The sequence below is a fragment of the Euleptes europaea genome, chromosome 8 (assembly GCF_029931775.1).
Source record: "Euleptes europaea isolate rEulEur1 chromosome 8, rEulEur1.hap1, whole genome shotgun sequence".
Lineage (NCBI taxonomy): Eukaryota > Metazoa > Chordata > Lepidosauria > Squamata > Sphaerodactylidae > Euleptes > Euleptes europaea.
This window is the reverse complement of record NC_079319.1, coordinates 25,054,983-25,082,357: the sequence shown is the minus strand read 5'-3', so window position 1 is coordinate 25,082,357 and position 27,375 is coordinate 25,054,983. Positions and strand designations below refer to the sequence as shown.

At 42.2% G+C, this 27,375-nt stretch overlaps 1 protein-coding gene across 2 annotated transcripts in view; it reads left to right on the top strand.

The window, feature by feature from the left end:
* The window catches only part of VPS13B (vacuolar protein sorting 13 homolog B), a 410,777-nt gene that overhangs the window by 363,674 nt on the left and 19,728 nt on the right, over positions 1-27,375 (top strand). For both annotated transcript variants that reach the window (XM_056853998.1, XM_056853999.1), the window contains exons 45-55: positions 1,501-1,764; positions 4,586-4,669; positions 4,850-5,025; positions 5,234-5,404; positions 6,343-6,544; positions 8,662-8,850; positions 10,581-10,727; positions 12,458-12,741; positions 15,848-15,975; positions 16,272-16,471; positions 26,762-26,877. In XM_056853998.1, the coding sequence (XP_056709976.1) occupies positions 1,501-1,764; positions 4,586-4,669; positions 4,850-5,025; positions 5,234-5,404; positions 6,343-6,544; positions 8,662-8,850; positions 10,581-10,727; positions 12,458-12,741; positions 15,848-15,975; positions 16,272-16,471; positions 26,762-26,877 (1,961 nt within the window). The remainder of the gene's footprint in view (positions 1-1,500; positions 1,765-4,585; positions 4,670-4,849; positions 5,026-5,233; positions 5,405-6,342; positions 6,545-8,661; positions 8,851-10,580; positions 10,728-12,457; positions 12,742-15,847; positions 15,976-16,271; positions 16,472-26,761; positions 26,878-27,375) is intronic.

Below are 27,375 nucleotides of genomic sequence, written 5' to 3'. Positions count from 1 at the left end.
ATAATGCTGATTTCTGGCAAGCCATGGTCAAGTCAGTCTTTGAATGCATGCTCCATCCTCCTGTCTCGAGAGGTATTCCTCCTCTCCTTTCCCATCCTGTTGTTTACCATGGTTTAGCATCACATGGATTGATGTAAGCCATAGTTAAAGCAAAATAGGAATCCCCTATATGGGTTTTGCAAGCTCAATCCAAACTCAGTGCATGAAGGAACCATAGATTGTGTTCGCTATTGTTGACATCATTGCAGAGATAACACTGAACTAAAGTTAACTCCAAAGATGGTAGAAGGAAAATTGCTCTGGTCAGTGGAGGAGGAATGAAATAAGTTTTCACCAGCCTGGCTTCAGATTTGAAAATCCTGATTTTCTAGGAGCCATTGTTACATCTGGACCTGACCATGCAGAAGCTGATTCAGAACTTTAATCTTAAAATTATTATTCTTCATTATTGTAATTTACATTTATAATTTCACCTTGCTTCTCTCAGGGAAATCAAGAGAGCTTACACACGATTCCCAAGAGAGTTCACATCTAGACACTGTATCAGATGTAGGGGTGCACTCCAACCATAACCTTGACTTTTTTGCTATTTAAAAGCTGGAATTGTACAACCCAAGGTGACTTTTTTTTTCTTTTGGCATTATTACTCCATAATATTGACAATAATGTGCAGATAAACTTCTAGAAATTCTTTGGGTTGGATCTACCATAAATTTCCACTGGTTGAAAGTATTTCTGTCAGTGGAATGGGGCTTTCTCACCTTGCCCAATTTCCTGCAGCCCGAAATGGTCCCTGAAATGCTTCTCCTGGGGGACAAGAGACCCAGTAGAACAACATGAGGGAGACTGAGGGTCTGTAGTGGAAGGGATGAATCAGCAAAAATCATCCCCCCCTCATTCTTTAAGTGAAGATCTACCACTACAAGAAGAAATCTGTGATGATGGCACCATTAATAATGAATGACAAACAGAGGCCCAAAACTGGGGTATTAAGGACCAGTGGGCTGCAGCTGAGAAACATGTTCTGCAAAATCTGTTGTGATGCTCAGGACCCTTATTATTATACAAAATTTGACTTTTGTTAATGATATTATACAAGGATATTATACAATTATACAATGATAATGATATTATATAAGATTTGACTTTTGTTAATTATATCATACAAGAATATTATACAATTATACGATGAGGATGATATTATGTAAGATTTGACTTTTGTTAATGATTAATTTGTTACACCACCAAAACTGGCATAATGAATTAAGGTCTAGCATTCACAACATTGATCTTGGAATTTAGTATAAATATGAAATTATTGGAATTTGGTCCAAATGATACTTGTTCAATAAAGCCTTAGTATCTAGAATGGTTATTCTGTGAATGAGTACATTTGTGAATTAATGCAGTTCAAGAGTGTTTCCTTATCTCTGCATGGACAAAATATGCGCGTTATAGATTGACTAATATAGAATATTCCTGTGTGTGTTTTTAATTTAGATCATTATTTGTGGGAGACAAATTGTGTGCAGTTATCTCTCTGAAAGCATTGAACTGAAAGTCGTTCAGCATTACATTGGGCAGGATGGACAAGCAGTTGTGAAGGAACATTTTGACTGCCTTGCACCAAAGCAGAAGCTACCTTCATACATCCTAGAAAACAGTGAGCTAACTGAATTGAGTGTGAAGGCTAAAGGAGATGAAGACTGGTCAAGAGACGTCACTCTTGAGCCCAAGCACACTGAATACAGCACAGTCATTCAGGTATGCAAGTAAAAAATCCCCAAGGTTTATAAATATTTAAATGAAATAAGAAAGCATTTCCAAGTCCTTCTAAAGCCCTTCTAAATGTATAGATTACGGATGACCAGTGCTGTGACACTAAGCACTGTCAAAAAAACCCAATTGCTTGGAAACTATTATTTTTATCCTGTTAGCTGGTTTACAGTTTATTCATTTAAAACACCTACGGGCCCTTTTGTACTTTTTATTCTCCAACGCAGTATATGATAAAATCAAACTAAAGCAGATATTTGAAAGAATTTAAAAGTCGGAGGGAAAGTCATTAAATGCAACATAAAATAAAAATGGGATCTAGAAAAAAGGCAGAAGCACCCCTCCAAAAATAATGTGGAACAAAATGTGTTAATTGGGTATTCAAAGGGGGGAAAACTTAGAAACCTTATTGATATTCCATAGACACAGTGCTACCACCATAAAGGATCCCTTTCTTGTCACTGCTTACCTAATGTCTCAAGGTACAAGCCAGGAGTATGCATAATAAAATAGCCAAGCCAAAGATATACATGGAAATTACTGTTTCGGGTCATAACTGTGATGTTCCAGAGTGGCATTTGGAATCCGGGACACTTAGTGAAATGAAACTACCCTCTCCAAAGAAGTCTGTGTTGTTTTCGACTTCAGGTGTTGCAGTGCTGGCAGGCAACATGTACTTATGTCCTTCCTTGATTCTACTGATTCCTCAAGCAACGAGAATTCTTCCTTCCAATTAAATCCTTGCAAGGGAGGAGCACAGAGAGCTTCCAGCCAACCACCTCTGGAGACAAGCCACCAAGAAACCCAGTTATCATTCCCTCCCTCCTTTGGTGGGGGCGGAGCCCTTCTGTTCTTCTGTGGCTGGATCAGTAGAGTCCATTGGGAACAATGGGAGATGCCTGAAGGTTTTTGGATGTAATGGGAGCCAGGAATGCCAATTGACTTGCATGGGCTCCATTGAAATATATTATAGCAAACAAAAGTTGCATCAAAAATGCAGGACAGATTTAGAGACCTGGCCTGGGCCTGGAGTGACAGCCCCCAGAGTGGAATGATGGTACCTGGAACCAGATAGACTGCTTTGGGGCTGGAATGACAGTCTCAGAGTAGAATGACAGCCCTTGGGACTGGAATCAGTAGTCCGGAACTGAATAACAGCCCAAGGGGCCAACATTCTATTTGGGGGCTGTCATTCCAATCCCACAGCATTTTATTTGGGTCCAAGGACTGTAATTCTACTCCCAAGGATCTTCATTCCACTGTGGAGGCTGTCATTACAGGCCCAGGGCAGGTTTCTTGTAATCCATTCCACATTTTCACTACAACTTTTGTGTGTTGTAACATATTTCAGTGGCACCTGTGCAATTCAATAGGCATTCCTGGCTCCCATTATATCCAATGAGATTTGGGGCTTCTCTCATTGTTCCCAATAGGCATTCCTGTCATTCATTTTAGACATCCCCATAATGGCAGACCAACAGATAGGGATTCGGGGGGTGGGGCTAAAAAGGAAGCCACTTTTACCGTGTGAAATGAAACAAACAGGCCACAACACGGAAGGGTGGCAAATGCAGACTTTTCAGTGGAAAGGTAAGAAACTTTTATTGTCAGGCAGTCTCTGAAAGAGTAGGAAAAAGCAGACAGGCTACCATTTTTTCATGTCATGGCCAGCCAGAGCGCTCCTGTTCAGCTTCTGCTTGGCCGCCATTTTAGGAATCAGTGGGGAGGTCTGTGCCAAGAAGCCTCTACTTTGGGCCTCTATAAAATTGAGCCTCTTAGATCAGTTCATTTGAAACTTGGGGGGGGGAGTGTCTTTAGATTACAGGGAGGTATATGTTCTGTGCAAATTTGATGCCATTGTCTTTATAAACAGCTTCCCCAGACATTGTATACATTTCGAAGTGGCCAATTTATGTGCTGGTGTGATAAAAGTCCGGAGCAAGAAAAGGGCCGATGGGAAGGATAAGGAAATGTAATAAGTATAGAAACTCTGCTCCAAGTTTTATACTGTGAATAGTATTTTCTCTGTTTTTATTTGTCTTGTTACCAGTTTTTTAAATGTAAGGTTTGAGATTTTTGATTGGTAGCATAGCAATGCAATATTGTATTTATTGGTCTATGACTGCAATAAATTATTGTTATTGTTATTATCATTATAATCATCATCATCATCAATAATAATAATAATAATAATAATTTCACATTGACAATAGCAGTCTATAACTCTGAAACGACATGAATTTGAATCCCAAACCGATAATGCCCTACCCAGAAATAATCAATCGTGGTAAAAAAAATTCCTCCTGAAGCTTGGATCCAAAGTTATAACAGATTTTTCCCCCCAACGTGCACCTCTAGAGCGAGCTTCTGACATAGATCTCAGTGACCTAAGCAAGTCTGTGTGGGGGAGGCAGTCCTTAAGACAACCAGATTCCTAGCTGTTTAGAACTTTAATGACCAGTACTTTTAACTGGGCCCAGCAACATACTGGAACGCCCTGCATATCACTTATGCTCAAAAAATGTATAATTGGGTCATCATATTCCAGTTAATGTTGGGAACCAGTTGAAGTTTCTGAAGAATTTTCAAAGGAAGCTCTGGCTACAGGAAATGGCAGGGCCTCTAAATCCAATGGCCTAACTGTGCATCGTCTTGAATTCTAAGCAAAAAAAACCCAAATACTGTGTTTCCCTGAAAGTTGATTTTCTTTCAGACTTGCAGTGTCTTGGTAGACTTGTTGACCTAAAAACATTTAGCTTTATGAGAGTACAGTAACGTAAATAATATCTCTCTATCTTCTTGTCTGCAGGTGCCGTCTTCAAACAGTTCTATTATTTATGTATGGTGCATGGTTTTGACTTTGGAGCCCAACTCGCAAGTACAGCAACGAATTGTGAGTACATTCACCATTATCCAAGTTGTTAATGGATATGACCTCTCATGTTATGAAATACATTAAGGTCAGATTGACCCTGGGTAGGAGATTTATTGACAGTTTGTTACTGCAGCTGGAATGCTGTATCCAAAGTTGAAACTGAAGCTGCTCTGGGTTTTTTTTAATTTTATTTTATAGATTGTTTTCAGCCCTCTTTTTATCATGAGAAGCCATCTTCCAGATCCCATCATCATACATTTAGAGAAAAGGAGCCTGGGATTGAATGAAACACAGATTATTCCAGGAAGAGGGCAAGAGAAATCACTGCAAAACATAGAACCTGATCTAACCCATCACCTGACCTTCCAAGCTAGGTATTACAGGTTTTTTTCCAATTTTTAAAAAAAAGTTCTATGCATGTTGGAGTGCAGTGTGATTGAAGTGTCAGTGTGAAATTTCAGTCTCATCTCTGTGTCCAATGGACAGTTCAAAATGCCATTCTTTAGAGCCCTGTGAACCTAGCTTGTTCTAAACTGCGTGCACGGAATGTCATGTCTGGTGTATGTTGATTTCTCATGGCAGGGAAGAAGATGATCCATCTGAATGTGCGGTCCCCATCTCAACAGCACTTATTAAGCAGATAGCCACCAAATCAAACGCTGGAGGCACTGCAAGCGAAATACTTTCTGAATTCTACGGGTGTGGCAGTTCCCTACAGTCAGTTTGGCCTTATTCAAAAAAGGATTACGTCAGGTATGGTGCCTTATTAAACTGCAGTGAAAGAAGTACATTTGCAAAGGATTTATGATGCTGAAATAATGGGTTTGACCCAAAGTTAACATCCATGTAGCAAATTCGCAGAAGCAATTTTTCAGTGCTTTCCCATTTGTTCAAGACCCTCCTGTGACTTCCGAAATGCCACTTGTGAAGCATGGATCTGCATGGCCAAATCAAGCATTTGCAAATAGGAGCCAGATTCTTAACTAGATGTAGCTGGGAAAAGCATTTTTCATAGTCACGGACAGCAGTGGCTCCAACAGGAGATAAGGATCCAGCAAGACTCCCAAGCACTTATTCTTTCAGAAAAATCTGCACACCTTCAATAGAAGGAAACACAAGTTCATTCAAAGCGGTAGTCCAGTTTGCAATGGAAGGCTTTCCAAACTCTTCCAGTTTGAAATTGTTCCTGTCACTAAACTTTAGATGTGCCCTGATGCTTTTCAGTGTTTATTGGAGCACTTCTCTGAGTAGATCCACTCTACCGCCTGGACAGAAGTCTTTTATAATTTTCATTAATTCCAATGCAAACGATTTGGTGTTTTTTTAACCTGACAACTTGGGGAGTGAACTTTTTTAAAAAAAAATAAGAGTGTGTTATGACATTTGCAGCAATGTGGAACTAGCAAAGATTCTCCTTCCAGGTGGTGTACTTTTATTTCAATTATTTTAAAATGTGACTGGCTTTTTTATCATTTAATGAATGCCTATTTCAATAAAGGAAGAAAACCATCCTAAATCAGGGACAGATTGGCCATGGCCAGAATCTCTTTATATTTCAGAATTGTATCTGTTATCAGGAGGCACTGCAGTGTAACAAAAGCTGTTTGAATGACTAGGATGATAAACTGCAAATCTTAACAATGAATTAACAATTTTCTTTTATCTCTCCTTTGATACGTTACTTGGAACAGCAGCGAACAGCTCACTCAGTGGGACAGCCCCATGCGGGTGAAGCTGTCAGTGTGGAAGCCATGTGTGAAAACTCTGCTGATAGAACTCCTGCCATGGGCTCTGCTGATCAATCACTCCAAATGGGATCTTTGGCTCTTTGAAGGCGAGAAGATTGTTCTGCAGATACCTGCTGGGAAAACAATGATACCTCCAAACTTTCAGGTAAACTTATTATTCAGACCAACAAGCGTTATTTTCTTTTAAGCATTACATTTTGATTCAAGTAGTCAATGCATAGCTGTGCACATGTAGCCAGGGGGCTAAATCAAAGGGCGTAATGGCTGAACCATGAGGTAGGGTGCTGTGTGTCTTTTCCTTGTTGGTACTTGCGTATGCACACACATAGAAAGAGAGAGAGAGAGACTGCCTCCCACTCCTACTTAAAATCTGGGTACAGTGTTTATAGGTGGGTATAAGCTTTGTAAATAAATAAATGCTCTAAATACCTTCTAGAAGCACCATCAAAAGTTCTTTTTTTGGCTGTGTAATATGTGAGCACCCATCATTTACTGACCTGTGCAGAATTTTAAAGTGACCTTAGACTGAACACATGGGGGTGGGGTGTTCTAAACATGCGGTACTAAGATTCTTTGCTCTCTTTAAGTATTTGATAGGCTGTCAGTTAGAGAAGGGCAGAGAGCTGATCCTGTTGGCAGCAGAGAATAGGACTCGCAATAATGGGTTTAAATTATGAGCAGAAAGGTACTGGCTGGATATTGGGGAGGAATTTACAATAAGAGTAGTTCAGCAGTGGAATCAGCTGCCTAGAAAGAGAGTGAGCTCCCCCTCACTGGCAGTCTTCAAGCAGCGGCTTGTCAGGGATGCTTTAGGCTGATCCTGCATTGAGCAGGGGGTTGGACTAGATGCCCTGTATGACCCCTTGCAAGTCTGTGATTCGACTATTCTATTCTGTGTTTCTATAATTGCTCCATCTATAAGTCTACAGTGATTAATATAGCCAGGTATTAGATACCCTTCGTTCGAGCAGTATTGCAATAAAGTGGAAAATGAGTGGTGGGAGCCTATCCGGGCTGGCTGTTCAGATTGTTTCCAGTCTCAGGACCCTGGAATCACATATACAATCACACAGAGGCTCAGTTCATGATCTTTCCCTGCTCTTTCTGGGATGGGGGGTAGGGAGAAGGAAAAATCTTGGAAACCAGCTGTCTTGACATTCAAGAAGAAGAATTGGTTGTTGTATGCCAGCTTTCTCTACCACTTAAGGGAGTCTCAAACCAGCTTACAATCACCTTCCCATCCCCTCCCCACAACAGACACCCTAAGAGGTAGGTGCGGCTAAGAGAGCTCTAACAGAGTGTAACTGGCCCAAAGTCACCCAGCTTGCTTCATGTGGAGGAGTGAGGAATCCAGTTTACCAGATTAGCCTCCGCCGCTTATGTGGAGGAGTGAGGAATCAAACCCAGTTCTCCAGATCAGAATCCACCGTTCCAAACCACCGCTCTCAACCACTGCACCACACTGGTTCCTGTATAGGGCAAGGACCACACTGGAGAATATCTGCTTATCTGCACCTCCTCCTTGTTATCACGGCCCTGCTCACATTGAATGAATGGCCAATGGTTCCTACCTTAACAAGGTTATAAAATTTTATGATAAAATTGTGTTTGGCTTGCACAGCCAGCAAAAATGCCATGATAGATAACGTAAAGTTTAAACCACAAAAAAGTTACCAGAGGAGCAGTTATACAACTTAAGAGAAGAAGTTACACAATTTGTAAGGAACCGCAGGGTGAGCACGAATGGGGCTATTTGAAATTTCACCCCACCTCACCTCCAAATTCTCCCTCTTTGGGATTCTTAAACTGTTACAGGGCGAGCAGACTAAGCAATTCCTCATGCGCCTGTTCTTACCATTCTTCTCCTCTTGGCGTATAATCACTCCTCATCAGGTCATTTGGGGAGGGGGATCTTTTGCATTCCATAAATTAACAAATTTGTATTTTTCTGTGTACCTGCTGCCTGGATGTATAGGAACCCCTACCTTGAACATGGGCAGCATTGGTTCTTGTAGGTTATCCGGGCTGTGTAACCGTGGTCTTGGAACACAGCCCGGATAACCTACAAGAACCAATGAACTCTGACCATGAAAGCCTTCGACAATATGGGCAGCATTGTTTTGCTGCTTGCATTCACGATGGGCATTGGGACCAGCCACGCAGCTACTGTGAGCAGATTTAAACTTGCAAGCTCCTCTCATCTGGATATCTCATGTAAATGATACTAGGAACTGCTGAGCATATTTTTTTGTTTGGTTTTAGGAAGCTTTCCAAATTGGAATATATTGGGCAAACACAAACACTGTGCACAAGTCAGTAGCAATTAAACTCGTCCACAATATGACGTCACCCAAATGGAAGGATGGAGACAATGAGGAGGTGGTGACATTGGATGAAGAAGGGTTTGTTGAAGCTGAGATAAGACTTGGAGCCTTCCCAGGGCATCAGAAGGTTAGAAACTGCTTATTATTTGTTAATGTTTACGAGGCAGTCATTAACTCACACACATCTGCCACCAAACTCAAAAATATTTGTGGCATTCAGAGATATGTTAAATTAAATTATTCATTTAAAAGTTATTCAGAAGACAATAGTTACTTGGACAGTCTGCTAAAGACTGGGGCCAGTGTAGTACAGCAGCTAAGAGAATAAGCTGTGTGGAGGTCAAATCTCATCTACACCAAAAATTGACAAGGTAGCCTTAGGGAAGTTGAACTCTCCTTTTCAGCCTTGGTCTTCCATCTGCAAGGTGGGGATAATAATGCGGCCTACTTTGCAGAGCAGTTGTATGGATTTGTGTGACCATATGTATGAAATGCACAACAGAAGCACAGTATTACTGCTAAGCACTATGACAGCACAAAGCACATTAAGCCCCTGTACTGACTCTGCCGCGCTAGTGCTTGAAGTGAGAAAGCACTTTGAAATTCAGCATCACCTTATGCTGTAGTCCAGTGCGATGGATCCTGCTATCCTCAAAGACAGCAGTAGCAGCTCTTTTGTGTGTGTCCCCCCTTCCGCCAGCAATTCTTTCTGATCCCTGGAAAGTTCCTTCCCAAGCTGCAAGACCCACATGGACTAATATCCACATAGGAGGCTGCACTGAGGTGGGAGCTGTACTGACAGAAGAGGTGAAGAGGGTGATTTAGTCCGCCTCCCCTTCCCAACCTGCAGAGCTGTTAGTTAGGGTTGCGGGGACATGGTGGGTGGCCTGGAAGTGATGTCACATCACTCTAGTAACCACCAGAAACTCTAAGATAAAGTCATAGAGTGACTGACAATTCCTAAATGTCACACTGTCACTGACGGCAATTTGTTTATTTCTCCCGCTAGCTGCTGGAGTGCTAGCAGCAAGGCCTACTGAGGATGGCCAGCCCTTCCTATTAGCCCATGTGGGTCCTCCAACTCTGGAAATAAATTTTCCCAAGATCAGAAAGGACTGCTGAGGGGAGGGGAACGTGAGAACGATTTGCAACCACCAAGTGCCTTCAATTGACCGATTCCCGGGTCCAACACAAGGGAGCCTTGTGCATTCCTATACATGCTGACTCAAAAGTGGATCCCACCTGATTCAATAGGGCTTGCTCCCATTAGGTGCTGTCTTGTAAACTTGGGATCTAGTTTTGTTCCTACTCTTGACCCAAATGATAGTGTGAAGGCACATGATGCTGATCTTCCACTGAAGCTGAGCAAGTCTGATCCTGCATGAGAATGACATATTTATTTATTTAATTAATCCATTTATACCCCACTTTTCTCCCCAACAGAAACCCAAAATGGCTTACATAATTGTCCCCTCCTCCATTTTATCTTCGCAACAACCCTGAGGGGTAGGTTAGGCTGAGAGTGTGTGAGTGGCCCATGGTCACCCAGTGAGCTTCCATGGCACGAGGTGGGATTTGAACCTGGGTCTTCCAAATACTAGTCTGACGCCCTTAATTACTACACCGCAATGGATCTCAAAGCTCTGAGCTGTTTGGAGGAACGGGGGGTGGGGGCTATGTCATAAATCAGGGTGGTGGCAGAAATGGAAATTTATTTCTTTTCCCTCAAGGTGCTTTAGATGGTGTACATGGGGTTATCCATTTTTTCCGTAGAATAAAAATTAAGCATTTCTTTTGCTGTGTTAGGGAGGAAATGCTATTTTTTCCTGGTAACTCCCCCCCCCTTTTGTCCTTCAGTTGTGTCAGTTCTGCATTTCTTCGATTGTTCAACGTGGTATTCAAATCCTGCAAATTGAAGATAAGAGCATCATTGTCAATAACACTCCATACCAAATATATTATAAGCCCCAGCTCTCTGTCGTGAAGCCCCAGTTGAAGGAGGAGGTAAAGTATTAACTGTGGGGTATTTTAGTTTGTTTGTGTAACTTCTATAATGGGTGGGAAATGGTCTTTCTAATAAGTTTAAACTTCTCACTGAAAGGAAAGCACTAGTCAAGAGTTAATACGAGTCAGTTATTTTAGGTTGTTTTAATTAAAAACATGGATGCCACAATACAGTCAATCATAGTAATTAACTGTGATCTCTGCAAAGTGGCAGATCCAGATACTCTGTAGAATTAGTTCTGCCTGGTCCCCATCTGTTCAGAAGCTGAAGTCTGCTGCTGCTGTAACGGAGGCAACGTAATCTGTAATATCTGTTGAAACAGTTCTGATAATTTGTACAGGGTTCTTGGGTAGAAGATTTGCATCATCCTCCTGGAAGGCCAGAATTGTTTACCACACTAAACTTAAAGTGAAAGAGGTTGGATCCGGAGGTTATTTTCCACCAACAGCAGGCACTTCTGTAAGCAGAACGGAACTTTCCTGCTTCCCTCTCTTTGCTGTAGCTGTTGAGCTTCCCAGAACGCTGCTCCCAGGGAGACAGGGGGATCCTTGGGAACAGAGCAGGGGGCAAAGTGAGGGTCTGCAGTGGGAGGGGGAATCAGTGCAAATCCGCTCCACCTTCCACTGGCAGAAAAACGCCTTTGGATTCAACCCCAAGTTCTGTCAGCTCTGAGTTGCTTCAGAGGCTTTAAATTAATCCAACAAGTGTTGTTTCCCTCTGACACCAGCGAAATGTCTTAGGATAAAATGCCTTAGGATAAAATTTTAATACTGTGTATCGGTTGTACTTATTTTATATTATGCGGAGACATCTGCGTGTATGCCATTAGCCTAGACATGCTACTTCTCTTGTCAGACCCTAACAGAAGATCTTGTCCCGCCACTAGTCATGCTGCATGCCTATTCTCTCTAGTATCAGAGGAGCATGCCTATTATTTTGGGTGCGGTGGAACACAGGCAGGATGGTGCTGCTGCACTCGTCTTGTTTGGGAGCTTCCTAGAGGCACCTGGTTGGCCGCTGTGTGAACAGACTGCTGGACTTGATGGGCCTTGGTCTGATCCAGCAGGGCCTTTCTTATGTTCTTATGTATGTTCATATTGCTCAATTCATCTCGAAGAGTTACGTGGGCCTCCATGAAAGTCGTGAATCATTGCTTAGGATACACATTCTTCTCCTTGATAGGCCTAGGAGGCATTCCTTGTCTGTTTAGTAATGGAGTCTGTTTACAACAGTCACGGAACTATTACTGGAAATGTCACAGTACTCTTATATCATATTCTTATACAATAAGGGGTAGTAGCCTTGAGCAGGTTTTCTGGAGAGGAGACATAGAAATTTTCAAAAGGAAGAAAGAAAGAGGGGTGTGGTGTTAAATTGACTGTAACTTCGCCATGATTAATGATCTCTGGATTCTACATTTTACCAATCCTGCTGTAACGCAGAACTTGCAACAAGCGTATATTAAACGGTTCAGAAAAATAATTGTTGTGCACAAACATCCTGGATAATGCCCTCCCTAAATTTGGAGATTTTTGGTGCCATCAAGGGGGGGTTGTATTTATTGTATTGTATTTATTGAAGTTTAAATTGGCTGTATTGGATTGTAATGTTTTATAAAAATGTAATTATGATGTTTTGATATGATGTTAGTTACTTTGAGCCCGGTTCACCAGTCGGAGGGCAGGATACAAGTAACATGTATTATTTTCTCTTCCTCTTTGCTTTGCAGTACGTGCATAGTCCAGACAGTAGCACGTTTAGCATCTGCTCTGCAACAGAGTCAGACTCTGCCAAAACAAGCTCCATTCTTTTCTGGGACCTGATGTCTGACATTAGCCCATCAAGTTCTGATGTGCTGCCTCTTCAGAAGTATATGTTGCTAAGCTTCAAACCTGGCATAAGTGGTCCCAACGCTCTGTTCTGGAGCCCACCAGCCATCATCAGACAAGAATTTCCAAGGCAGAGTATAGCCATACCTCTTGGAGATAAAAATGGAAATGACTTGTGCACCAGGTATGTAGAATATATGTGGAAAGGGTTCTGTGTTGATTGTCAATATAAAGCTTGGATCAAAATTAATGGGACAGGTTGGCTAGAATAAGTTTACAAGAAGCAGGGGACCTGCCAGGACTTGCGGGGAGCATTTCATACTCCCCACATTTCCTTTTTCCCTTCCCTGAAAATCTCCGTAACCTCCCTTTTCCTGATTCCCACCCATCAGCACACCTACCTTCATCTTCCCCCCTATATTCAGCTTGCCCTCATTCCCTTCCCTTGGCAGCCTCTTCCAAGAAACATTCTGCTTGTTTCCAGTCATTCTGCAGTGCCAGCCACTGGCCTAGCTGCATGGTGCTGGCCGCCAGGGCAGGCTCATTTGCACAGTGGGGAACCCACAAGGACTTGCATAGGGCACTTCATTTTCCACTGTATACCCCTCCTCATACTATTTCCTCTTTCCCTCCTCTAGGCAACCCCCCATATCCTCACCTTTCCATGCTTAGTTTTTTTCCTTCATGGAAGTCAGATGGCAGCAAGTTGCCCAGTAGTTGTTACCAGTCCTGGCCCCAAAGTTCTCTCTCAAAGGCTAAAACAGCCCTGGAAAGGGCCCTGCCTCTTATGCTGCCTTTTACTTACAGAAACCATGGCTGGAAGGCTTGGCAATACTGTTGTGGTTGCCTAGCAACAGTCCCTGAGGGCATTAGTTTCTTAAAGCTAGAGGCACTCCTATTATTTGGTGGGTTAACCCCACCAATGTTTTTGTTGTTGTTTGTTCATTTCAGACTTTTCTACAAACCTGGGGCTTTTCTCTGGTTTGTAGAAAGATCTGTTTTGTCTGCCCATGGCTCCAGTGTACAGATTTAAGTATCTACAGATGGGGCCATGTTGAGAATTAGATACATTGATTAGTTTGGAAGGGGTCTGGTTCATGATCTTTAGTTCAGGTATCTATGACATTCACAAACACTGTGGGAAAGAGTAAGTGTTATCTTTTCCGAGGAAGAAAATTGTGCTGTTGGAATGCTGGAAACTGTAAGTAACTTACTACTATTCATTTGTTGTTTGAAAAAAAAGAGTTTTTTGTGAGTTATGCTTTTCATACCTTATGCTTGGCAGTTATTGACATGGTAAACATTTTTGTACTGTGTCCAGAAGTTTCAGTAATAACTAACTTGAGACACTCATTGCTTAGAGATTTTATGATCAATTTCATTTTAATAATTCGGTTTGGTGACTGTCCAATATAGCATTGTAGGAAGAATGTAAACTATTCAAAATTGCACAATGTATTTAAAAAGAAGATCAAATGAAACGAACAGCGGAGAACACAGTCCAGGAAGCAATGAAGTTGAGATTGTGGAAGGGACAAACTTCCCAAGTCTGAAAAGGCTGGCTGTATCCAGCAGTGTGTTACCCTTTGAAAATACATACCCTGTGAAGTGAAACATCCATTATCTCTTAGTAGAAGACTTGATTTCCATTCCTTGGCCCCCAATCTTACTTGTATAAAGTAGATATAAATAAAGAGCAATATCAAGCTCAGTGAGTTAAAAAAAAACACCAACCACGTGGTTTTGTTAGGGTTGCCAAACTCCAGGTGGTGGCTGGAGATCTCCTGCTGTTACAACTGATCTCTAGGCAACAGAGATCAGTTCACCTGGAGAAAATGGCTGCTTTGGAAGGTGGACTCTATGGCATTATACCCCATTGAAGTCCCTCCCCTCACAAACCCCGCCCTCCTCAGACTCCACCTCCAAAATCTCCAGGTATTTCCCAGCCCAGAGCTGGCAACCCTAGTTGTTGCCCTTGTTGCAAGCTTATGGTAGAAGCTTTGAGAGGTGTTTCAGTCCTTGAGGACTGGGGAGAGGAATACCTTATGTCATTCAAGTCACTCAGTGGTGACTCCGTGGGATAATCTATGAATGGCGTGGTTGGGCTCAAAGAGATTCCAGTATAGGCCTTAGAAGAAAGGACACTGGCAAAATACAGGGATCCTAACAGCTAGAAGACAGCAGGAGACATGGCAGATTATCCTCAAGTGTTTTGAGAAAAAGAGGTAAAGGTTCCCTCTTTCAAACTAGCATGGCTTTTATCTTCATGCATTCTATAGAAACTGCTTGGATGGAATAAATGTGAAAAGGTAGCTTTAAAAAATTGCAAATCAGAATAGGTGCTCAGGAATTTGTGTGAGCAAGGAGAGAAACCATATGCTAGAGTAACACATTAAGGGTTTTTCTTTTTTTTCTTTTTAAGCGTTCAGATGTTGCCCTAAGCAATCAAGCCCAGTTTTGCTGGTTCTCACCATCTGTGGCTGTGCTTGTTAAGATGTCCGCTCTGCAATTCTGTGGGATGGATTCTGTGCTGTACCCATGGAAGGTAGTGGTGCGGATAGACTTTCCCAATCTCTCCATTTGCCCAGCAGCTGCCTGTGAGCCCCAGGAGGGCAATGCTGAGGTTTGGGGAACTTACAAGGATGAAAATCCACACAACGTTCTCAAGGAACGAAAGGGTAGTGAAATTGCTGTTCTCTGTCTCAGAAGCGCAACTGCCAGAACAGGCAGGAGGGCAATTTCTCAGTGCAGATTCCTGTGTCGTGTGACTTTTCATCTATGTAGGTGCCCCCAGTCCTCAGCACTGCCTTTTCAAGGCACACAGACAACTGCTGGAGGAAGGAAGAAGTGGGGAAAATCTCCTTCTGCCAATGTTTTTTTTATTTGCGCCACATAGAATCCAGCCCTAGGTGCTGACTAAATTACCATTATTTCCCAGTGTTCCTTTTTGCCCCAGCTGGATGTTAGGAGCAGTATACTGTTCAAAGCATGTACATTAATTCTTAAGCATGTTTCAAGAAGGCTATTTAACAGAACTATCCTCAAAATGTTTTTGGAAAAACAATGTCTTTTTTAAAATCTATGAAAACTGCTACCTCCACTGTGCAAGCTCTTCTCTACTGTTCTTTTTCATATTTTAAACTTTCCATTAGTGGCCACAGTTACATTCTTTTAAAAAACATATTGGGCAGCGATTTATGCGATCTTGGTTTAAGTGTAGTGTGATGCTTGTTACAGTAAATGAAGTTTACTTTAACTTGTGTCTAATGTTACTTTGTTGTTCACTTCAGAGCTATAGCCCTAACTTATCAGGAGCATCTGGGGGTGACGTATTTAACTCTATCAGAAGATCCAAGTCCTCGCATTATTATCCACAACAGGTGTCCCGTGTCTTTACTTTTAAAAGAAAACATCAAAGGTATTTCACTTCCGCCATAACTTTTAAGCTTGTATATCAAGTGGTTCATCTAAAATGTTCATTTCAGTAAATTCGTTGGAAACTAAAATATAGTAAGCCAGGGAGCACTTTGTTGCATGGAGATGGTGAAAGGGAATCCATAAAATGAAAAGTAATAATTGTGTGGGCTGCAATATACTAGACAGAGTTCGTTAGGAGCTGGCTTGCGTGTTCTCCTTTGATATAACATGGAACTGCGCTGGAAGTTCAAACATCTTCCTTTAAAGAGGCTGCTGGACCTTTTTATTAAATTCCAGATACTCCACGGTTTGATATCTACTGCAAACGTGTCCCAGCAGACAGTTCAGTGCACCATGAACTTTATCATCAAGTCTCCAGCTATCCGGACTGCAAAACCAAAGACCTGCTCCCCAGCGTTCTTCTGAAAGTGATTTCAGCAGAGGAGTTAACAAATGAGTGGAGTGATGTTGTGGACATTAATAATCAAGGCACACAGGTTAGTGGATTTCTGAAATTCTGACTTTGCAGCGTAGACGTGAACATAGAGGCAAATATGTATTTAAAGGCTACATCATAAACATGACTGTTAGAATTAGGGCCAAATCCCCAGGGAAGTTCTCCCATGCAGCCCCATTAAAATGAAAAAGACATTTTACAAAGTGGATTGGATCCAAGCTCCGGCAAACAGAGTGCGTTTGCGGCACTGTCCCTTTCCCGCCTTCCACTTACCACAGCACCTCTTTGTGTCCTCTTAAAAGTTTTAACTTGTGGAATTTGCTCCAGTCACATAGGAGTGAGGGTGTGAGTTGGATTTCAGCCAACTTCTGCCTTCTTGCTCTACACACACACACACACACACACACACACACACACAAACACACAAACCAAAGGGCACCTTGGTGTCACAGGGGACTGTTAGAGGAAGGCAGGAAAGATCCACTTCTATGAACTCACTCCATTTGCAGGAACCAGAGGAGGGGAGGTTTGAATTCCTCTTTATTTCAACATTGCTTTGTGCAGAAAAGCAAACCCTTGGAAGCAATTCAATCATCATTTAGTGGAATTAATTTTTCCTTGTTGTGGCTTATCTCTGGGCAAGATCATCATTTTTGTTCTTCCCTTCCCTCTTGTGCCTTTTAATTATAATGAAGCAAGTTATTCTTGGTTGTACAGTATTTACTCAAATGTAAGACTAGGTTTATCCCAGATATGCTATCAGAAGAAAAGAGGGGGTCGTCTTACATATGCATAGAAGTTACAGTTAAGTCCAATTATATATGTGTGTGTGTATTACATTTTTAAAAGAGTCATCATACATTCAGGGTAATCTTCCTTTCGAGTAAACATAGTAATTGATTTTCCTGTTGTTGAAACTCTATTAATGTTATTTGCTTAAATAGTTGTTGGGTTGTTGTTGTTTTTAACTAAAGGGGACTTTTTCTTCTTGGAGGTCATCAGTAGAATCATAGAATTATAGAGTTGGAAGGGACCACAAGGGTCATCTAGTCCAACCCCCTGCACAATGCAGGACATTCACAACTACCCCCCCCCCTCACACCCCCAGTGACCAGTAGAGGCATAAGGCATACAACTTTCTTTTGGATTTAAAAAAAAAAAGTGAAATATTGTGACTGTTCCTTTTGGGAGAAATTTATAAAACCCTCTCGATTTGACTGTTGTTTTAGAAGGGTAGTTCAACAAGCTGTTCCAGTAACATGTAGTTTCAAATCCTCAAGATTAATCGCAGGCTAGTTTTAGTCTTTTTGTTACTAGTAGTAGGAGATTTGTGGGTTGTCTTCTAGTAAGAGTAATTTTCTTCAAAGAAATAGGGTTAGATTTTGCTAAGAATGCCAGCTTGGTATAGTGGTTAAGGTGTGTCATATAAAGGACCTGGGAAACCCAGGTTCAAATCCCCACTTGTGCCATGGAAGCTTGCTGGGTGACCTTGGGCCAGTCACACACTCTCAGCCCTGGCTAGTATTTGGATGGGAGACCTCTAAGGAAAACCAAGGTCATGATAAAGAGGCAGGCAATGGCAAACCATCTCCAAATGTCTCTTGCCTTGAAACCCCCACCAGGGGTCGCCATAAATCAGCTGTGACTTGATAGCCAAAACAAAAACGCTGGAGACTCATATTTGTATTGGATGCATATGGAATCCACTCACTTTTTATCTTATGTATTTATGAAGACATTACATTGTATGGTCCTTTCTTCGGACTAGTGATCACTGCAAGTAGGAAATCCTGCCCAGCTAACCTTAATTATGAAGCAGCATGGGGCATTTATGTCAGGCAATATATTACAAAGGGGATGCTGCTTTGCTAACCCCAGTCTCCTATTTTGTGTGTCAGTTGTTTAAAGTGCTCAAATCCATGGTGGGAATGGCTTCGGTTTGATTTTTTTTCTTCAGTTGCAAAAATGTTTAAAGCTTCCTTCCACTGGACTTCTATAAGACTAAGTTGCTAAACACAAAAGAATACAGGAAAGTGGTTTCTTCTTATTATGGCATGCCTTAACCTATTTGAATGGGATGCAGAAGTTTAATGATCTGTCATTGTATTGTTATGTGTGTTGTGTCATGGTTGTACATGGTGGCTTAGAAAATAATGCCAGTTTAGTATGTCAGGCCCCTGCTTCCAGGAAGCTTCCAATTTACACTTAACAGTGTGGAGATGGAAGAATGGGAAGGGACAACAAGGAATGAAAAAGGGAGGCGAAACGCTGGGGAAATAATAGGGTAACACAAGATGTATGCGGTAAGCAAATGCAGACTTCAAGTCTGAGGAAAACAATAAAATGAACAAGTATATTTTGCCTACAGTTGGAGCAAGACAAGACGCTACTTGAATGGTTGTTGCCAAAAATCGCAATTCTCCCATCAATTTCCCCTTCCCACCCTGTAGTGTTCACATGTGACATGACATCATCGCATATGGTTTTCTCCCCCTCCCCACACACAACCAGTAATATAGAGTGGGGATGGAAGACAACAGTGTTGTGATGTCACGTCATGGGTTTTCCTTACTAAACACAATGTGGTTTGCAGGCTTTCGAGTTCTCCAGAGCTCTTCATCAGGCTGAATGTTAAAGGGGTGGGGTGGAGTGGGTGTGCCACGGTCTGAAGGCTTCTTGTAAGCATCCTGTGTGTAGAATGCTGAGGTTTGCATAGATAAAATGGCACCATATGGAGCTGGTGTCGGGTTGCCTCTATGGTCTCACGTCACGAAGAAGGAAAAATGGAAGCATCTCTACCGCCAAAGGGAACACACATCTCCCAGCCTTTTAATGGACCTTGTGTTCTCTTTGGAGCTAGAGAGACCTTTTCTCTTTGAACACGAATGTAGAGATTGCAGTTGGTTTTTTGGCACTGGATATATGCAGTCTTATCTTAAAGGAGCATGGATCATTCGGTTTTTTGGTCCAACTATTAATTTGAGTAAAGTCCTTGTACTTTGACTCACAAAAAAAGTTATGTATGAATTTATTGAAATCCACATCTGCCATCCACTATCAGAGTCACCTTTGGCTAAAATTCCAGTTATTTGATTGAAGTGTTCAGAAAGAGGCAGGAGTTGAAAGGAAGGGGGCATTTAAGCACTTTTTCTGCTTTCACAATCTAGATTAAAAGAATCCTTGCTAAAAGAATGTCTCTAAATGTAAAGAAAGTAGATAGAAATACTTCCTCCAGCATGTTTATTTGACCTGTGGAATTAACTTCCTTCAGGAAATCTTCAAAGAAATAATTAAGCAAGATGTTATTTAATGTATCAGACCCGTTCTATGACCACTAATAACATTTGTAAGCTAAGATAAGGGTAGTCTGGAAACAAAAACTAATTCATCCAGCTCTTAATAACATGGTTGCCTTTGGAAAAGAGCCTTTCTCCACACTGTGACATTGGAAGAAGAAGAAGAGTTGGTTTTTATACCCCGCTTTATCTCTAACTTTTAAGGAGTCTCAAAGCGGCCTTCCCTTCCCCTCCCCACTACAGACACCTTGTGAGGTAGGTGGGGCTGAAAGAGTTCAGAGAGAACTGTGACTAGCCCAAGGTCACCCAGCAGGCTTCATGAGGAGGAGTGGGGAAACCAACTCGGTTCACCAGATTAGAGTCTGCTGCTTATGCGGAAGAATGGGGAATCAAACCTGGTTCTCCAGGTTAGTTCATTGCAGTTCATTCACTTGACTACAAAAGTAAATGGTCATTGGACACTGGTAGGAGCAGACCAAAGATGAGCTAGGCCAGCCAGTGGCATGATTTTGCAGTTAAAGTGAGCCAATTAATTAGTAAATTACCGTATCAGCAGCTTTACACTTAAATATAACATTTCCTGTGCCAATATAATTGTATAAACTCAAATGTGAATGTGAGTCATGGCTGTTGCAGAACAAAAGGGAGATCTTTAGTGGGATGGGCAAATTCTTCCACATCAGCTAATTTTATTCAGATGCCAAGAGTATTGGCCATATCCAACAGGCTGTGCTTATGCTGTCCATGGGCACCTACATTTTGGGGGAAGTTTTCTGGGCAGAAACTCCCACCCACATTAACCCATAAAGTACATTTTAAATTCTCCTAAGAGACCCAGAGTTGGTTCCCATGTAAAATCTTGAACTATGATTTGGTCAAGCCCTTTAGCTCGTGTGCCTCTCTCTGCTTCCACAGTTCCTGCTGCTCCCCTTATAAGCTGCTAAGCAATTAGCTAGTTCTTGTTTAGCATAAAACATAGATTGCCATTACACCTGAACTGGCTGTGGTTTGTTTTGCCCTGCAAACTAGGGCTGCTTCCTTTGTGTGTGTGTGTGTGGGGGTGCCTGTGGTGGTCATGTTGCTTACGTGATTGTTCGTCAATTTGCACTTGCAACAGAGACTCCAAATGCTGCAGGATAATCCGTTTTCCTCCATTATTTGCCGTCTTTCCCTTTCACACCAGATGTCCTCTGCCTTATGTCAGGCTACCATCATGATCCTTTCTTCTTCGTCCTTTTCTTTTGGTATGCATGCCGCTGCTCAGGAATAGCTCAGAGCTGTAATTCTTTTTTGTTTGTTTGTTTGTTTGAACAGCACAGCTAAGGAATAATGGAATACTTAAATCCTTCTGCCACACTTGTCTCCCTTCAATGAATTAATTCCTCCCTAGATTTTTCAGCAACATTTCTGCCCTTGGAAAGGCAATGGGGATGATCCCCCCTCCCCTTCCTGATTAATGAATGAATTAGTTTGTCACTAGGTGGGAAAGGCAGTGGGGCCAAGAAATCCCCACGTCCAATGAATTAGTTCCTTGCTAGATTATGGCTGCATTGCTCTTTCCCCCTCTTTGCTGAAGAATCTCTGCATTCTAGGCTTGAGCCAAACCCCCCCCCCAATTAATGAATTGCTTCTTTGACCTAGGCAATGCTGTAAATTCCCCCCTCCGAATCTCTTTGCATTCCAGGCTGGATAGTTAGTTCAAGCACCGTGGTAAGTGTGGGCGTTTTCATGGTTATGCTAATGGAAGTAAGCTGTGAGTCCCTTACCCACCCAGTCCTCCTGTCTCAGTTATGCAAGCTTTTTGTGTAGCTTACAAACTTCTGTGTCCCACAGATATTGAAATATGTACAAGAATTATTGAAAGACATACACATATGTGTCTTTGTATTTTTGTGGTTCAGTAACAGCACTGCAACGCTGCTCGGTGCCCAGAAACAAGAAAAGAAATCCAAGTAACCATGCAGAGGAGGGGGAAATGAAGGGGGAGTTCCTTTTCATAGAAAATGAAGGTGTCCATTTCCCTTCTGAGTAGCGTTGCTAGCTCCGGTTTGGGAAATACCTGGAGATTTTGGTAGGGGTTTGGGGAGGGGAGGGGACTTCAATGGGGTATAATGGCATAGAGTCTACCTTCCAAAACAGCCATTTTCTCCAGGGAAACTGAACTCTACTGCCTGGAGATTAGTTGTAATAGAGGGAGATCTCCAGCCACCAACTGGAGGTTACCAACTCTACTTCTTAAACATTAAAAAGATTGCCCCAGTGCTTATGGATGGGGCTTGAATGCAAGACAATATCATTTGAAAAGAAAAAAGTCAGGTGGCTGAAACATGGAGAATCCTTCGTGTGAACACAGCCCTGGATTGTAAACAATATAATGTTAAGTTGGTTTGCAGTCCTGGTTTCAAGGGGACGTGCAAACCATAGTTTGCCAGTTTAGATATAACAGCTTTTATTAGGCATCGCTGTACCGTTACACTCATTTGCTAGACCAGTAGTAGGAGGGGAGTAAGGTCACTTCTTGGTAAACAGTTAGGTAGAATTCTGCTGGATTTTTTTCTTATATTTTTACAAATGAAAGAATTAGAGTCTTATTTTTAAAAATGCAGGTAGAACATTAAGGGAAGGTACCTGCAATACCCTTGAGGGAGCTGTAGCCAGAATAGGTGTTTGTTTGTTTATGGTATTTATATCCCATTGTTTCAGTTTTTAAAACTTACAAGAAGGATTACAATAAAAAATTAAAACCACACTATTAAGGCCTAACCCGATAACGACTGCAGTATCCAACTGGTGTTCCAGCTGCTGCTCAATGGAAGAAGTCCTATTTTTCTCTCCCTTCTGCAAGATGAGTGGACCCCAATGAAGTCTGAGATGGGGGGCACAAGTGACGGTTGGCCAGGGAAGCTGATGGAGGAGCCTCACTTTCTGTTCCCCTCTTTCAGAAAAGGCACCCTGAATCTGCCCAGCTCCCCTCCTCTGTCCTTGTCCTCTCCTGGTATGGCATTGTGATTTCACACTACATGGTACGTGGCGTTACTTGCACAGTCACCAAAAGTTGCAGCGCTGTGCACATTTTTAGGGTTTTGTTATTGTTGGTTGTAGTAAGAATAGCAAACAGCACTTCGACCAGGGGTAGGCAAACCCCCAGTGAATGTGCCAGACAGCAACGTGCTTGGCACACTTACTTTGCTTGGCATGCCACTCTGGTTCTCCACCATCATGGCTCTGGCATCCTTCTGGAGCTGGCAGCATGGAGGAAAGCAAGAAGAAGAGGAGGAGGAGGAGGAGAAGGAATAGGTGGTGGTTTTTATATGCCGACTTTCTCTACCAGTTAAGGGAGACTCAAACCGGCTTACAATCACCCTTTCCTTGCCCTCCCCACAACAGACACCCTGTGAGGTTGGGGGGCTGAGAGAGCTCTAACAGATCCAGTTCACCAGATTAGCCTCCGCTACTCATGTGGAGGAGTGGGGAATCAAACCTGCTTCTCCAGATCAGAGTCCACCGCTCCAAACCACCGCTCTTAATCACTACACCATGCTGGCCTTATGCCTGACATAATCTCCTGGGCCTGTGTTGATGGCATCTGGGTCTGAGATGAGCCCCAGTGGGTTCTGCTTGCTCCCAGTGTGTCTGACCAAGTACAGCCCTACCCCTGCCAGTACACAAACATCTTCACAGGTAAACATTGCATTTTCCCCAATGGGCCAAAAAAGGTTGCCTACCCTTGAATTAGATTATGTGGTCAGGATAGTTTCAGGTGGGTAGCTATGTTAGTCTGTGGTAGTAGAACAAAATTTGAGTCCAGTAGCACTTTAAAGACCAACAAGATTTTTCAGGGTACCTGGAGAGGGGCTGTGGCTCAGTAGTAGAGCATCTGCTTGGCATGCAGAAGGTCCCAGGTTCAATCCCCAGCATCTCCAGTAATAGGATTAGGTGGCAGATGATGTGAAAGACCTCTGCCTGAGACCCTGGAAAGCTGCTGCCAGTCTGAGTGGACAGTGTTTACCCTGATGGACCGGTGGGAATGATTCTGTATAAGGCAGTTTCATGTGTGATTACCCTTTGCTTGTCTCTTGAAAAAAATTGGTGGTCAAGATATTTCATTATTGTATTATTGTATCAGGAAAAGGTAGTTGTGCAAGTATTGCAAAGCTCCCAGCAAGAAAATGTTCAGCCTATCGATGTCCCATCTGAAGTTGTATAGCTGCAGATGACATCCGCTCTGCTTTCTCCTGTTTGATTTCTTGTTCCATAGAAAACACATTTTATGTTTAGTTGGTGGAAAAAGTAAACAGGGCTACAGTTGTAACATTGGTTAACATAAATGAAAGGGCCAACTGTAAAGTCGTCTGCCTTGTGAACCTCTGTGTTTTATACAATGCTCTTGCTACTGACTTGTCAACGGTCAGGCCGTCCACTCAACAGAGATGCCCGCTGAGTTTCGTGAATGCTTTTTATGCTCGTTTTTTCCAGCAGGTTCTCTTTGAAACTCACATAGGGGTTTTCTGCATTTGAAAGGAACTTCTCCAAAGTCTTGGAAATAAATATCAGTGTTTTATAGCAAGCAGTTCTCCCAATTTGCTAAAGTTTCTCTTGAAATTGTAAAGTTTCTCATTTTTTCTACCCCAAGCTATTGTCTTCTTTTATTGCTCAAGAATAACATTGAGGAAATTGACGTGGTTCTTTGTTTAATATTATCTTTGTAATTTCCTAAGATAACAAGCTTTCCCCCAGTGCTAATCCTGAAACCCTATACTTGAGGTGTTAAGGAATCTTTCTGGGTTCTTCTTTTCCTTAGCAGCATCACCGGCAATCCAGATTCTCTCAGGCAAATTACTACCCTGTTCACAAATATGCTTCTATCTAAAACCTCCTATCTTCCTTGATTTTTTCTTCCTCCTCTGCTGGTATTTTTTTTAAAAAAAACAACAACATGGCTATGATTGCTTTCTCCAAACAGAAAGAAAATATTTGATTATAAATAATAATTTGAATGAATTATGAAAATCCTGGACCTACTTGCCTGGCCATTTAGACAAAGAGAAACGAGAACAGCAACAAAAATAGCCAGAGAAACAAAAAGAGAACCCCCCCCCCAAAAAAAAAGATGCCTTAAAACTACATATTGATTCAAACTCACTGACCAGCTTGTTTCAGCAAACTGTCTTGTCCCAGGACGACAGTCACACGTTCTCCTATTTTAGATGTTTTTCCAGGAATGTTCCTTCAGACGCCTGTTTTTGGCTCCTCTGAGGCTGGATTTAGATGCCACAACAAACCATAATTAAACTCCAGTTGTGCATGAACGCAGCTTGTGCTCATGCACAACCCTGTCTCCCTCCTTTCTTCCACGTAAGGAGCTTTATGCAAGACCCTTCTGGGTTAAATCAAGCTCCCGTTCACCATGACGTCCAAATGCACCTCAGTGAATGCAGAACTTGTCTGTTCCCCAAACCAGATTTTTGAGCTTCAGATTAATGCATTTTAGAATCCCTGTGTGTGAGAAATAAAGAAACACCAATTCGTTGAGGCATCTGCATTCCATTTTGTATAAAGCTGTGTGCTCAAAGGGAGGTGTGGAAGCTTGTGCCAGCAGAGCAACGGACTGAGTTTAATTGCTACTTAGCCTAAATTTGAGTGTTTGATCATTGGATTCATTTTCAGCCACAGAGAACTGGGGAGGGGTGGACTAAAATAATGCTATACCTGGTGGCAGTGTACAACCATGCCCAACACGAGATGTGCAAGAGCCCTGTCGTTGTAATGAACATAGTGCTGGGGAGGGGTGGCTTCCTGACGACCCAGTCAGACCTGGAAGATTGCAAGTCCCAGGGGTCTGCTTTGGCTTGGCAGAGGACAGCGCTTTCTGTGTCTCCACAGTAAATCCAAGCTTTACATTAATTCCTGAGGTGTTTTAGTCCTCAAGTGGGGATTAAACCACCTCAGTTTCATGTGTGGAATAATTTGTGTTAGGCAGCCGCCCCCCAACCAAAAACCTGAAAGTTTCAGTATTTTGAAGAGAACTCTGTCCTTTATTGTGGGAGATAGTGTGCAGAAATGACTTTAAACAGTGCCAACAAGATAAGAGGACTGCTGTAGTGCATTCATTTGGGGAAAGTCTTACTAACATAAATGGGAATACCAATAATTGTAAATACGCAATCAAAGAGAATTTCAAAAGGGTATTTTAGGCAGGGGTTCTATGTTGAATTAATTAAGTTAGACAGCACTCTGTTTTTAGCCTCATTGAAATGAACGATAGAAATTGGCTGCTTCTCTTCCCTACCTCGCCTCCACTCCGAGAATATATAACTTAAGACTGTTTCTGGGGGCAGAGTTCAACCCAAGGTATTGGAAATCTAGCTGTGTGAGAGAAATGCAGATAAAGTGTGCACGGGTACATTGTGCATGAACATACACATGACAAGCGTTCTGTATTTTCTGCCTCCAAAACATTGCAGAAATGGGGGTATTTTAAATAATATGGCAATGTGCGTAAGAGAACAGAGAAATAGCAAGAGTGACCTAGGAGTGAAGTGTGCCCATTGGAGTTATACCTAGGGTTGCCAGTTCTGGGTTGGGAAATACTTAGAAATTTTGAGGGTGGAGCCTGAGGAGGATGGGGTTTGGGGAGCGGAGGGACTTCAATGCCATAGAGTCCACCTTCCAAAGCAGCCATTTTCTCCAGGTGAACTGATCTCTGTTGCCTAGAGATCAGTTGTAAGCAGGAGATCTTCAGCCACCACCTGGAGGTAGGCAACCCTAGTTATACCTCAGGCATCCAGTGCTGGTGACTTTTGGCGAGACTGCATATTGGGTGTGGTGGACCTTTTGGTTCATGCCACAGTCCTGATTTTATTTCGTTTGAAATGGAAATCCAAAGGTTTCAGACCTCCAACCATTCATTTTAGCACAGTTGAACAGATGTCAGTGTGGTTACTTTGCAGTAAGTATTTGGGAGCCAGTGTTAATTTTACTGAATTGAGGTATAACCATCGTAGATGTCTAAATGGGATTTTCCCCCTCTCCAGATCATCTTCTTAACTGGCTTTGGGTATGTTTACGTGGATATTGCTCATCAGTATGGAACAATAGTGATAACTTTAGCCCCCGAAGGAAGACCAGGACATCAGATCAACCTGAACAGGTATATTAAAATGCATGGGAAGCCATAACAAAAACTGTCCCATTAACAGCTGCTCATCCCTCTAGGTGTGAAGTGACTTATTAAATCTGGCATAACTGTTTGTTTTGTCTAGTGTAGCTGTGTATGTGTGGCGTATGTTTAGACCACATGTTAACATTTGGTATATCACAGTAAAACATGACAATCTAACATCTAAGGTCATGTCACCCTAGGATAAACACAAAATGTCTGGTACAATAAACAAGACTCTGAGAGGACTCACAAGTTTAAAGTTTATTTGACCAGATTGGCGGTCCTTCCTCACACAGAACAGCCATTGAAGTCTGTGGGAGTTCTCATGACAAAGGGCAGAAGAATGGTCCCATACAAACTATGCAGTCGATCATCTTTATGACATTTTCTTATGCTCTTTCCACGTGCCCTACAGTTGCGAAATCTTTGCTGCAAGCATCACTCAACTTGGACTGTAATCTCACTTTTATAGTTATCAAAGGGGCT